The 13,880-nt window shown below is 47.3% G+C and overlaps 1 protein-coding gene across 2 annotated transcripts in view; it reads right to left on the reverse strand.

The window, feature by feature from the left end:
- Positions 1–13,880, reverse strand: part of ANXA6 (annexin A6) — a 59,589-nt gene that overhangs the window by 12,907 nt on the left and 32,802 nt on the right. For both annotated transcript variants that reach the window (XM_017514991.2, XM_017514992.2), the window contains exons 15-20: positions 12,304–12,385; positions 10,921–11,015; positions 10,164–10,277; positions 7,320–7,410; positions 5,802–5,881; positions 5,198–5,251 (exon numbers count right to left, since the gene is read on the reverse strand). In XM_017514991.2, the coding sequence (XP_017370480.1) occupies positions 5,198–5,251; positions 5,802–5,881; positions 7,320–7,410; positions 10,164–10,277; positions 10,921–11,015; positions 12,304–12,385 (516 nt within the window). The remainder of the gene's footprint in view (positions 1–5,197; positions 5,252–5,801; positions 5,882–7,319; positions 7,411–10,163; positions 10,278–10,920; positions 11,016–12,303; positions 12,386–13,880) is intronic.

Consider the following 13,880-nt stretch of genomic DNA (forward strand, 5'->3'; position numbering starts at 1 on the left):
TTTTTTTTGAGACAGAGTCTCACTCTGTCACCCAGACTAGGGGGCGGGTAATGGCGGTCTCTGCTCACTGCAACCCACTCCTCCTGGGTTCAAGTGATTCTCCTACCTCAGCCTCCTGAGTAGCTGGGATTACAGATGTGTGCCACCACACTCGGCTAATTTTTGTATTTTTAGTAGAGATGGGGTTTCACTATGATGACCAGGCTGATCTTGAACTCCTGACCTTGTGATCCACCCACCTTGGCCTCCCAAAGTGCTGGGATTACAGGTGTGAGCCACTGCACCTGGCACTAATTTTTTAAATTTTTGTAGAGAAGGGGTCTCACTTTGCTGTCCAGTCTAGCCTCAAGCGATCCTCCTGCCTTGGCCTCCCAAAGTGGAGATAACAGGTGTGAGCCACCACATCTGGCCCACTACAGAATTTTTCTTTCTTTCTTTTTTTTGAGACAGAGTCTAACTCTGCTGCCCAGGCTGGAGTGCAGTGGCATGATCTCGGCTCACTGCAACCTGTGCCTCCTGGGTTCAAGTGATTCTCCTGCCTCAGCCTCCTGAGTAGCTGAGATTACAGGCACATGCCACCATGCCCAGTAAATTTTTTTTTTTTTAATACTTTTAGTAGAGATGGGGTTTCACCATGTTGGCCAGGCTGGTCTTGAACTCCTGACCTTAGGTGATCGGCCACCTCAGTCTCCAAAGTGCTGGAATTACAGGCCTGAGCCCCGGTGCCAGTCAGCATTTTTCGAAATAGAGAAATGCTGTAAACTGTCCTGAGATAGACTTGTTAAACAGGCTTTGGCTTATCCAATCAATGGAGACAATCCAGGCCATTCTTACAAAGGATGAGATTGATCTACAATACTGATAAGGAGAGTTTCCATTTAAATTAAGTGAAGAAGTAAAGTATTTTATGTGTAAATGTTTCTTAAATGTGTAAAGTGTTTCTTTTATCTAGATAAAAAAAACCCAAACACTCACTTTCTCATACTTCCTGGGAAGTACTTAAGAAACTGTCAAGACACTAAAAAAACGCAATGCGGGAAAGCTTTTGCTTTTTTTTTTTTTTCCCTGAAATTTCACTTCTTAAATATGCAAATACATTATTTCATTTTAAATTTAAATGTTGAATAAGAGTTATCAGAGCTACTAGGATTATGGGCTGCTTCTGGTTTTTAAAATATTTTTCTCTATTAAAAACAAGCTATGCCAAGTGCAGTAGCTCACATCTGCAAACGAAGGACTTTGGGAGGCAAAGGTGGGAGGATCGCTTGAGCCAATGAGTTTGAGACCAGCCTGGACAACATGGAGAAACCCTGGCTCTATCAAAAAATTAGTTGAGCATGGTAGGCACACGCCTGTAATCCCAGCTACTCAGGAGGAGACAGGAGAATCGCTTGAACCCGGGAGGCAGAGGTTGCAGTGAGCCAAATTGCATAATTGCACACCAGCCCAGGCAACAAGAGGGAAACTCCATTTCAAAAATAATAGTAAGTAAGTAAATAAATAAAATGATTCATAGGGTAAATTTTATATGTATTTTATCAAAAATTTGTAAAAACATGCTAAATAAAACTATCATTTTTAAAAAAGACAGAGAAGGACATGTTTAAAAAATTTAACAATGACAAAAAAATTTCCAAAGTGCCAATTGTTCTCACTTACACAGGTCAGAGAGCTCTAGACATATTAGGTTTTTCAAAGCATCTTTAAGATAAGAATATCTGTAATATTTAAAAAAAAAAAGTGGTGGGACACTAAATATCGCCAGAAAAGCTTGTTCTTATTAGCCTAGCTATTTCATGCAAAAATTAATCTGAGCAGTTCCTCAAATGGTTAAACATAGAGTTATCATATGCCCCAGCAATTCTATCTAAAAGAAATGAAAACATGTGCACAGAAAAACTTTTACACAAATGCTTAAAGCAGCATTAGTCATAACAGCCAAAAGGTGGAAATAACCCAAATGTCCGTCAGCTGATGAATGGATAATAGAATACTATTTGGCAACGAAAAGGGAGTACCAACATGCTACAGCACGGATGACCCTTGAAAACACTGTTAAATGTTTAATGTAGTGTTTTAAGTTAGTGTTTCCTTAAGTGAAGAAGCCAGTCCAAAAGGCCACTCTACTATATCACTCTGTTTACATGAGATATTTGGAAGAGGCACATTTGGAGAGACAGACAGGAGATTATAGGGCCGGGGGTTTAGGAGGAAATGAGGAGTGACAGCTAATGTGTATGCAGTTTCTTTCGAGGGTGATGAAATGTTCTAAAATTGTTTGTGGTGATGGTTGCATCAAGTCTGTGAAAACCACTGAATTGTATACTTTAAATGGGTGAATGGTATGGTAGAAGAATTCTATTTCTTTCATTTATTTATTTATTTTTTAAAGACGGGGTTTCACCATGTTGGTCAGGCTGGTCTTGAACTCCTGACCTCAGTTGATCTGCCCACCTTGGCCTCCAAAGTGCGTGGATTACAGGCATGAGCCACCGCGCCTGGCCAAGAATTCTATTTCAATAAAGCTGGTCAGTAGTATGGTAGATGAATCCTATTTCCAGTAAGCTATTATAGTTTTAAAAGTCTGAGTGAGTATAGATTATCTAAAAATGACCACACTTCTTCATTTCATGGTGGGTCTATAATAATTAGTTATTTATAATGTATTGCTCAACATGGAAGACAGAGTGAAAGGGGAAGCTCTTAACAATTACTGTGGGGCCACAAGTGGAAACTGGACATATGTGCAACTGGTTAATAACAGACCCAGGCTTCTAAGAGCTTGAGGGTGTTCTGGACACCCAGAGTGAGAGAGTGCCAGGGAGGCAGTGTAAAACAGGCAAATACAAACTGCCAAGTACTCGTGTGTCATTATCTAAGGGGGAGCTTGACTCTGTCCTATCAAATGCCCTTAATTTTTATATACATTTTGCTCCCACATTTCCATTTCACCTCTGGAAATTCATTCTAAGGAAGGAAATCATGAATGTGGTAAAAGAGTTCGCTACTAGGAAGGAGGCTTGTTAAATAACATGATAGATTCAGATATGGAATAGTATACAGCCACTAAGTGATACTGTTGACTTTTAAATGCAACAATATTCACATAGTATTAATTTTTAACTGTCAGAAATAAAGAATACATTTTTACATATAAATAGAGAAACAACTGGAATAATGTATGCCACAACACTGACCACGGTTATTACTATTACATTATGGACTCTTTTGGCTTCTCTTTATTTTCTAGTTTCTATAAAAGAATGTACTGCTAGTTATAAGAAAATGAGCTTAGGTCTAGCATCCTAAACCTGGAGAAGCAGCCGAGTTGGGCAGGGATCTGGCTCAGGGTTCCTTGGCTATTTCCACCCGGGTTCTCTCTCTCCACTTCTCTCCTTTTGCAAAGCAGCTATCCGCAAGGCCCACCACTGCCCCCTGTTAGTGGCAACTGGAAGCACAGCCTCATTGGCAAACCAGGCACCAGGCAGAAGTATTCCCTGGAAGATCAATTTCGGGGTGGAATATGCATTTGGGGTGAGACTCGGGATTTTTTTTTTTAAACTCTCAGCAGCACATGAGGCTGTTCATCGTAATACTTAATAAATATCTGTTGATTAAGTAAATGAAATGTGGCCTCAGCAAGCCACCCTAGTGTCTGGCTGGGTTCTCAGCCTAGCCCCCATCCATGTGCCCACAGTGTAGCTGAAATACCATACATTTCATTGTAACCCTGCAGCTTTTGACAGCCATATTCCAAAGCAAGGGTTGGACAACTGGACAACAATGGCTACTTGATGTGGAAGCTGCAGGGGACCTAAACTGAAGTGGCCGGATGTGTCTGACCTCAGAGCGTCCTCCAGGGACTTGTGATAGACTGAGATAGAGAATGGAGGTGTGGGTAGTGCTGGCCAAGAAGGATTTGGTTCTGGGGAGGGAGGTCTGGGAAAGTCAGGCTTGAGCCAGGGCAGTATTGGAGGATATTACTGTAAATGGAATTAAGCATAGACTCTGGAGTCAGGCAAGCTTGGGTTCAAATCAAACCACCACCACTTAGAAATCGTATCTTTGAATAGGTTAAGGAGCTTCATTTTCCTCTAGTAAAAAGGAGGAACATTCGAAAGTATAGAATAATCTTGGTATTATGCTCAATATATAGTATGCATTCTAATATTATAATTATATTTTTGTAACTGTCAGGTTCCAGCTAAGGATTTTTCTAGCTCGGATGCTGTTGTAACATACCACACTCTGTTATGGGACCTGGGAACAAAGAAGTTGGTTCCCTGACTCTCAATCCATCCGTGCACTTTTCAACTCACCAACTATAAAATAAGGGGGCTGGATTCACAGTCTTTGGTGTCTGTGCCCCATGTCCCTGGACACAGCTTTTGGGGGTGGGAGGATGAGGCAGGCAGAAGAGATGGAGACCTGGACCTCGGTCAGGCTACTGGGTGCTGGGATCAAGGTGCAGGTCAGTGGGGGACAATGCACTGGCCTCAGTAGGGACTGCCCAGACACAAGAACCCTCAGGGAAAATGAATTTGGGGTTGTCCAAATTCAATCCTCTGAAAGAAGACATTTCCAGACCTCAAGCTCACTAGGCTCAGGAGTGGGGCAGAAGCAGAGCAGCCAAGAGACTCCTAGAGAACGCTATTCCCTGCTATTCATTCAACAGATATTTATGGAGTATTGATCGTTGTTACTTTGGATATACCAGCAAACAAAATGAAGATCCCAGCCCTTGAGGAACTTACTTTCTAGTCCCAGGACACTCCCTCGAATCTGTTCCATTTTACTGATAATAAACTGAGACCTTTAGCACTCAGGCCTCCTTCTCAGCAAGTTCCCAGGCCAGCTCTCTAGGGTCAATTCTACTGGGGCCACTGATTTGCTGTGTGACTTTCAGAAGCCATTTGCCCTTTCTGGGCCTCCATTTTCCCACTGTGACATGAGGGGTTTGACCTGGGCGATCTGCAGGTCCCTGCCAGCTCTGAGGGTCCCGCTATCTACCTAGGAAATGCCAGTAATACCAGCACCACATTCCTAAACCTAATTTCTGCAGTCAATCAAACCAACCACACCCCTACCAGGAGATACCTCCACTCACAGACAGGGCCTGGCATAGACACGCATAAGCTGGAGCTACTTCTCAGGGACGCCAGGCAGAGGTCACTGGGGTGGCCTTGGGGGGTCTTACCTGGGCATCTTCTCGCGCCTGGTCCAGGTTTTCTCCCCCCTCCTCACGATTCCCCTGCAGCAGGAGCAGCGAGAAAGGTCAGTCCCCACACACTGACCCATCTCTGTCTCTGCACCTCCACACACCCTGCTCAGCCATTTTACCTCTCTGAATGCTCTTCCTCATTGGTTATACCAGGACGAAAATCCTGCCTCTATAGGGTAAGCTGTCGTGGTCATTAACTGAGAATGTGTGCAAGGCACTTGGCACCAACGCCTGGCACACAGTAAGCTTTTGGTAACCATGCATGAGGGCCTGCCATTTGGGTTACAGGATTTAAGAGATGGTGACAGAAGCTCCCAGGTAACAACACAGGAGAGGGTCACCCACATGGCTTTGTCCTGTGAGCTGAGGGCCCAAAAAGCCAGGCCAAAGGCCACCAGGGAGGACTATCTGGAGAAGGTGGCACCAAGCCAGCTTTGACAAGTCAACAGCAGGGGTAGGCGGTGGGCCTCTAAGGGAGGCAAGCGGGGAGACACCCCCTCTCCATTAGGAGTGCACTTCTAACGCCCCTGTACCCTCCACTCAGATGGGCAAGCAGACCTGGGCCCATGAATTCACTCACCGTGGCCAGAGAAATGAGGATCCTCCTGAAGTGGCCTGATGTGTCTGAGCTAATAGCATCCTCCAGGGACTTGTGATAGTCTGAGACAGAGAAACGGGGTGTGGGTAGCTGCTGGCCAAGAAGAATTTGGTTGAGGGGAGAAAGGTCTGGGAAACTCAGGCATGAGCCAGGGCAGTATTGGCAGGGGGAGGTGGGAAGGAAGGGGTTTGTAACTGGCTCTTGGGGGCATCCCGCCATCCTCCTGCTGATTGGTAAGACAACGGGCATTCCCATTGACCCATCACCTCCTCTCCATCCCCTTGGCTCTGTCCCAGTTGAGGTCCCATTGCACCTCGCCTTTAATATTTAACAGCCTCTTAAGTCATCTCCCTATTGTCATTCTCTCCTGCACGGCAGTTGGTAGACCCAAAAGCAGAGCTTTGACTATCTTACTCCTGTACTCAAAATTCTACCATTTTAAAGCTGCTTATAAGAGAAAAAGTTTAAGCTTTTTTTTTTCTTTTTTTTTTGAGACAGGGTCTCACTCTGTCACCCAGGCTGGAGTGCAGTTGGCATGATCAAGGCTCACTGTAGCCTTGACCTCCTTGGGCTCAGGTGATCCTCCCACCTCAGCCTCCTGAGTAGCTGGGACTATAGGCACATGCCACCACACTTGGCTAATTTTGTTTTTGAGAAAGTCTCGTTCTGTCACCCAGGTTAGAGTGCAGTAGGATGCTCTTGGCTCACTGCAACCTCTGCTTCCCAGGTTCAAGCCATCCTCCTGCCTCACCCTCCTCAGTAGCTGGCGGTACAGGCGTATCCTACCACACCTGGCTAATTTTTGTATTTTTAATAGAGATGGGGTCTCACCATATTAGCCAAGTTGGTCTCAAACTCCTAACCTCAAGTGACCCACCCACCTCAGCCTCCCGAAGTGCCGGTATTACAGGGATGAGCCACTGTGCCAGCCAATTTTTGTATTTTTTGTAGAGACGGGGTTTTGCCATGTTGCCCAGGCTGGTCTCAAACTCCTAGGCTCAAGCAATCCACCTGTCTCAGCCTCCCAAAGTGCTGGGATTACAGGTGTGAGCCACCACGTCTAGCCAATTTAAACGTTTTTGACCAGTACTCAAAATTATTCACAATAAAAATATGGGACCACTTGCTAAAAAATTAAGAATTTCTGGATAGCAATAGCATAGCATGCAACCAAGTGTGGGGCCTTTCTGGCTGTGGGGGCCCCAGGAACTGCATGGACTGCACACCCTGAAAGTCACCCTCCCTCTCTCCAGCAGGCTGGAATGCTCTCTCTTCCCACTGCCAGCCAAGCCCTCTTCTACCTCCAGGCCTTTGTTCTTCCGGGACACCTGTCTTTCCCTAGACACAGGGATGGGCACACCCAAGGGGCTTATCAAATCCTCAGGGACTGAGGGAAAGGAAACAGGCCAGAGCTGTGGGAAGAGCTGTGGGCTGGGGCTGGAAGCTGGCAGGCCTGGCTCTTCTCCTCCCGGCATCTGGGCCCAGGCCTCCCAAACTCACCCTCCTTATAGGCCTCATTGATGGCCCGGATTTCGGCATTGGTCCGAGTGGCCAGGATTTCAATAAGAGCCTTTTCATCTGTGCCAGCTCCCTAGAATGTCAAGACAAAGACGATCTCAGCCGTAGTTCTGACCTCCTGTGCACAGCACCATGGGGCCGGGATGGCTAAAGCTCAGGCCAAGCCTTCCTGAATTTTCTCCTCACCTCCAGACATGGACCCCAGGCCTGAGACCTTGGCACAATCAAGCTGACTGTGCTAGCCTCTCAAGATTCCCAGAACCTCCCATGGGAACTGCTTTGCCTTCCTTCCCCCGCAAAAGAAAAGATATATAGGCATGCGTGCCTAACACCACATATACACGTGAACATCTGAATAGAAATATTTACATGTAGATATTTAACGAGAACAGAAGGCTGGGCGTAGTGTCTCATGTCTGTAATCCCAGCACTTTGGGAGGCCAAGGCAGGCAGATCACAAGGTCAGGAGATCGAGACCAGCCTGACCAACATGGTGAAACCATGTCTCTACTAAAAATACAAAAAAAAATTTGCTGGATGTTGTGGTGTGTGCCTGTAGTCCTACCTACTTGGGAGGCTAAGGCAGGAGAATCACTTGAACCCGGGAGGTGGAGGCTGCAGTGGGCCGAGATCGTGCCACTGCACTCCAGCCTGGGGGACAGAGCAAGACTCCATCTCAAAAAAAGGAGAGCGAACAGAAGGACATGTGCATGCCTCCCAGTGTTAACTAGTGGTTGTGGTCTCTGGGTGAGTGAAGGATCACAGATGATTGCTATTTTCTTCTTTTTTGCTCTAGCTATATTTCCTCAAGTCTTCACAGTGAACATGTATTATTTTGTTAGAAGAAAAAAAAGTTTTGTGCTTAAGATAAAATGCTACATTTTTTTTTTTCTTTTGAGACAGAGTCTTGCTCTGTCACACAGACTGGAGTGCAGTGGCGTGATTACGGCTCACTGCAGCCTCAACCTCCAAGAGTCAGGTGATCTTCCTACTTCAGCCTCCCAAGTAGCTGGGGCCACAGGAGCATGCCACTATGCCTGGCTAATTTTTGTAATTTTTATAGGGACAGGGTTTCACCATATTGCCCAAACTGGTCTAGATCTCCTGGACTCAAGCCCAAAGTTTTAGGAATATAGGCATGAACCACCGTGTCTGGCTTACATTTGTTTATACTTGGATTTGAGGAGTCATTTGTAAACAGATATTACATGCCCTGGACTAAGGTAGGCTGGGGGCCTGTTATGCAAAGATCTGCACACAGGGAAGTGGGGAGACTATCAGGGAGGAGAGGAGGCAGGCAAGATTGATTGACTGATTGCATGAGTCAATGAATTTACTTCGCTCACTTAAATACTTGTTAGGACATCTATTACATACTAGCTACTGTGCAAGGTGCTGGGGCTATAACCACACATACATACACAAAAGGCAAGAGGCAAGCCTGTTCTCTGTCCTCACAGAGGTTACTGCCTAGTGTTCTGCCTTCTCAGATCCTAGGAGATTCACCCTGATTGACATCTTCCATCGTTTCTTTGTTAGAAGCAGGTGTGTGGTGAGGAAATCAAAGTTCTGAGACCTAGGGTCTATCCCTAGCCTCCTCTAATTCACTGACTCTCTGAGACTCTCTGTTTCCCACCTGTAAACTCTGAAAATGGAAAGGATTGAGCTGGGTTAGCTCATTGATCTCTTCTATTTCTAACCCCATGTCTTTAGATCATTTGCTTTTTTGCTTAGGTATTTTTAAAAAACAATCATCTCAATCTTCTTAGCCTAGGCAATGGTTTTAGAGAGTCCTCTAGCTCCTGATGGCTGCCCTCCTCTTAATACTCAAGGGGCCAAAAGCACTACTGGTTTATTGTGGTTGTCAAGACAGGCTCTAGAGTCAGACAGACTGGACCAAACTTCGGCTTTGCTACTTCATAGCTCTATGACCTTGGCCAAGCAACGTAACTCCCAAGTCTCGGTTTCCTCATCTGTAAAATAGGAACAAAATAAGAGCCTTGCCTTGTGGCTTGAGGAGGCAACTAATTCAACTTAATGTACTTAGCCTGGGATAGTTACCATACGCTCTTCATAAACAGTAGCCACTAGTACAATTAGTACCTTGGGAAGCCAAGTAGTTCTAGCAACTTCTGGGCCAGGACATAATGCTTTCTTGTTAAATGTAGGGTCAGGTCGTCAGAGGTAACAATGCCCTTCATACCTGTGACCTTGACTGACCTGTCCTACTTTGAAGGGCAGAGGTGACTATTTCCATTTCCCAGAAATGGCTTGGGAAGTGTAAGGAATGGCCCAGTCACACAGTGAGTGGCAAGGCTGGGCTGGAGGACAGACTCCAGCTGCTGCTGCTTTCCTTCCAGACCCACCCCATTTCCTCCAGTGGCCCACGAGACCCTCTGACACCAGTGGGCATGTGACTCAAGCTGAATCAACTTGGAGTAAATGCCAAGACTCTTGTTAGAACTCCTGGGAAGAAGGAGCTCTCTCTGCTGGAGCTGCTAGCTGGAGTGATGGACATAAGCCACCCTTCTGCCATGGGGAGAAAGGCTGCCTGAGAGTGAAGTCACAAGAGAGGACAGCAGAGCCAAGACAGGGGTGAGCCAGGAGTCCACAGAACATCATTTGAGTCTCTGGACTCAGATCTAGTCCTGTAGTTTTCAGGTGTAGGAGCCAATATCTCATTTTGTGTTTATGCCAGTTTGAACTGGGTATGGGAGGAGTTCTACCAAGAAGTTACAGCTAATCTACCTGGGCTTATGAGGATCACCTGTGTCCCTACTGGCACCCGCAGACACTGGACCCCATCTCCCTGGTGCCCCACTATACCTCCATGGCCTTCTTCAACTGCTTGGCATCATAATGGGCCGGTGGCATCATGAGCCCCAGAATCAGCCTTGCCAGGTCTCCAGAGATCTCAGACTTCAGGTCAGCCATTAAGTCCTGCAAAGGGTAGAGCCACGGCCATGCCAATGTTAGCACCGGCCCACACATGACCCAGGACAGGGAGGAGACATGGAAAGAGAAAACAGGGGTTCTTCATGAGGAATCATGGAAGCTTGTGTCTGTCTTTGCTGATGTTGCACTTATTATTTAGATGAAGCCAAAGAGGGTAGGGAAAAAACAACCAGGAGGAAGACCCACTCTCCCTGACGCAAGAGACAGGAAGGGGAAGGGAGCAGCACCGAAGGACGCTGTTTCCACCCAGGGGGAAACGTGTCGGCCTAAGCCAGATGCCACCAATGTGCAATAATCACTGACACTTAGCTGGGGCCTTGAAGCCAGCTTTCTCTGTGCAGAGGAACTGAAAGATGCCCAAAGCATGCTGAAAACAACCAGAGTCCTGAGCTTGGCCCCATATTGAGCCTCTGAGTCCACTGACCCATCTCACACACGTGTTGCCCATCATAAGGAACTGGGGAAATGGAAAGATATGTCTGCCCAAACCCAGTGCTGGAGACCGTCTGAGAACACAAGACCACACAGGGTCCCACTGCCCAACTGTGCAGAACTGATAGTGACAGGCTAAGCATATTCAGGCGAGGTGTATGCATGTGACACCCAGAGCCCAGGAGGAAGTCCTTACCCGGCCAAAGTGGGACTTGAAGGTCTGCCGGATCTGCTGCCGCTGGGCGTTGCTGCGGTGCGTGATGATATCAATGATGGTGTCTTCGTCAGTCCCTGAGTCACCAAGGCCACATGCCTCAGAATAAGGCCTGTGGCTCTCAGCTTTCCCCATACACCACCCACTGATGGCCCCTCGCTGATCTTTGTCAGGGCAGAAGCCTGGCTAGGCGGCCATGTGCTCCTGAGCCCCTGCAGTCCCCTTGCCTATGACTCAGGCCACTGATTTCCCCTGGACTCCTCCCTCTCTTTCCTTTTGACACTCTGAGGAAAAGGGACAGCTGGGAGGTAGAGAGGACTGGGTTGGGAGTCAGCGCCTCTGGGTTCTCATTCTGGCTCTGGCAATGGCTGTCAACCCTGGGCAAGTCCCCTTCCCTTGATGGGACTTGGTTTCCACATCTGCACCATGAAGAGGCTGGAGTAGTTGCCAAGGGATCCTTCCGACCCTGACAGTCCAAGTCCTGTTAGCGACTCTATGGGACTCTAAAAGGACTTTCTCTTCAACTCTCTGGAAACTGAACCCTGAGTCCCTCTAACCACAGCAGGTTGACTCTGGAAGGCATTAGGAAACCACTTCCTGCTTCTCATATTAATGCCATCAACTGCTGACCCAGCATGGGGGTCTTTCATCTTCCACTGCATTTTTCCCTCTATCAGCCTACAGTGCTGGGGAGCTTGGCAGGTATTATCATTCCCATGAGACACATGGAAAGAAGGCCCAGGAGGTGATGGTCTTAACCTAAAGCCTCCTGGGAGTTGCCATCAGATAGATGGTGCACAAAAGGCAAAGAAAGCTAAACCCCAGATGGCCTGTCCCAGGCTGGACTTTCTGAGCACTGGCCCAGCTGACCTGCACCTATGGGTGCAGTGCTCTTCCCATTGTTGCTAAACACAGGACTGAAAGACCTGCCCAGCAGGGCACACTCCCACCACAGAATCGGGGCTCTTGGGTTCCAGGGTCCACAGCCCTGATTTTACACAAGGGAAAATTCAGACCCAGAATGGCTGAGAGGTTTGTTCAGAATTACAGAGTGAGTCAGCAGCAGAACCAGGGCACCACACCGATTTTATGACCTGGTACTTTCTTCCATGCCAGGATACTGCTCCCAGGGAACTGGGGGACACCTTGGTCCCTGGGAGGGGCTTCTTCCAGGTTCCTTATGAACCCTCTCCCGCCCCTCCTCCCTATGCTCAGGGAGCCAGGAGGGTGGAAACTTGAGATCAGACCTTCCTCATCCTGCAGACTCTAGTTTGAAACCTCACTTTGACCCCTGCCAGCCCATGGCCAAACCCGCCGCACCTGCTGCCCCAGAGACCAACCCTGTTCCCTTCCCGTCCGGCCTACCGAGTCCCTTCATGGCTTTCCGCAGCGCTTTGGCATCTGCGTCCGGGTTGAAGTCATTGGCTGGGCGAACAGTTCCCTTCAGCTGCGAGAAGCAGAAAGAGACTCAGCAGGTGTCTGAAGGCCCCCCTGGGAGCCAGGCTGAGAGACAGCATGCAAGAGTGGGAAGCTCTCCCCACGAGCCCAAACCAAGCAGCGTGGGGGAAAGAGGCAGAGGTGAAGCCACAGCAGACAGACCCTGCACTAGAGCTGAGAGAGAGAAAAAAAGAGAAAGATAGAGGGAGAGAGGGACTCAGGGCTGGAAGCAGGGCAAGTCCTGGCCTCGGTCCAAGGGCAAGTGCCCCTTGGCTGCTGATTCCACTGGGGCCTCCCCAATTCTTCTGAATCCTAGCCTGCCCCCGAGACCCCCTCTGCCTCTTAAAGAGTCACTCCCCAGAAAAGGCAGCAGAAATGTTCTGAAATACCAGAACAGAGTTTCCCAAATTTCAGTCACTCCTGAAGGACTTTCACTTTTCCAAATTAGCATATACATTATGCCATCTCTTAATGGTTTTACTTAATTCAACTTATTTTCCGTCTTACTTAAATGTATCCATTTTTGAAGTGCATTTAAATTACTTCCAAAGGGTGAGGAATTGTATCGGTTTTATCCTGTTTCATATCCCAGGTGCCTATAACAGTATCTGACACATAATAAGCACACTCAAAAAATAATTGTTAAGTGAATTAATGAGGCTTGGCACAATGGCTTCTGCCTGTAATCCCAGCACTTTGGGAGGCCAAGGCAGGAGGATCGCTTGAGCCCAGGAGTTCAAGATCAGCCTGGGCAACATGGTGAAACCCCGTCTCTACAAAAATTAGTCAGGTGTGGTAGTGTCCACCTGAAGTCCCAGCTACTTGGGAGGCTAAGGTGGGAGGATCACCTGAGCCTGGGGGGGGGGGTCACGGCTGCAGTGAGCCATGATTGTGCCACTCACTGTACTCTGGCCTGGGTGACAGAGTGAGACCCTGTCTCAAAAAAAAAAAAAAAAAAAAAAAAGAACGGATGAAAATAATTTATATTACTACCATGAATTACGAGGTTGATACCATGTATCACAAACTGACAATTTACCACAAAAATCAATGTAATGAAAACAAAAGAGGTGAAGTATCATGAAATTTAACATGATGCCACTGCTTGTCAGAAGCTCTGAACTTAAATTGAGCTCTCTCCTCTCTTTGTGAAAAAGGAAAATCAGTGAGCGTTGCAGAGATGGTGGCACCAAACCGAGACTTTCTCTTTGACATAATCAGAAACGCTGATGACACTGACAAGGAGAGCTTTTCTCCTTCACTACGTGGAAGTTCAGCATTATTCAACCCCGCCAAACTAAATTCACGTCTCACGTCACCTGTGATCATCTGCAAAGATCTCTTGCCTTATCATTTGGGGAACGCTGTCCTAGAACATCAGAGCTCAAGAGCCCTAAGAGATCACCAGGATTGCCATGTTAACCCCTCATTTTAAAGATGGAGACAGAGGCCCAGAAGGAGGGGGCACCTTCCAAAGGTCACACAGTACATAAGTAACAGAGAGC

The sequence above is a fragment of the Cebus imitator genome, unplaced genomic scaffold (assembly GCF_001604975.1).
Source record: "Cebus imitator isolate Cc_AM_T3 unplaced genomic scaffold, Cebus_imitator-1.0 Scaffold540, whole genome shotgun sequence".
Taxonomy (NCBI): domain Eukaryota; kingdom Metazoa; phylum Chordata; class Mammalia; order Primates; family Cebidae; genus Cebus; species Cebus imitator.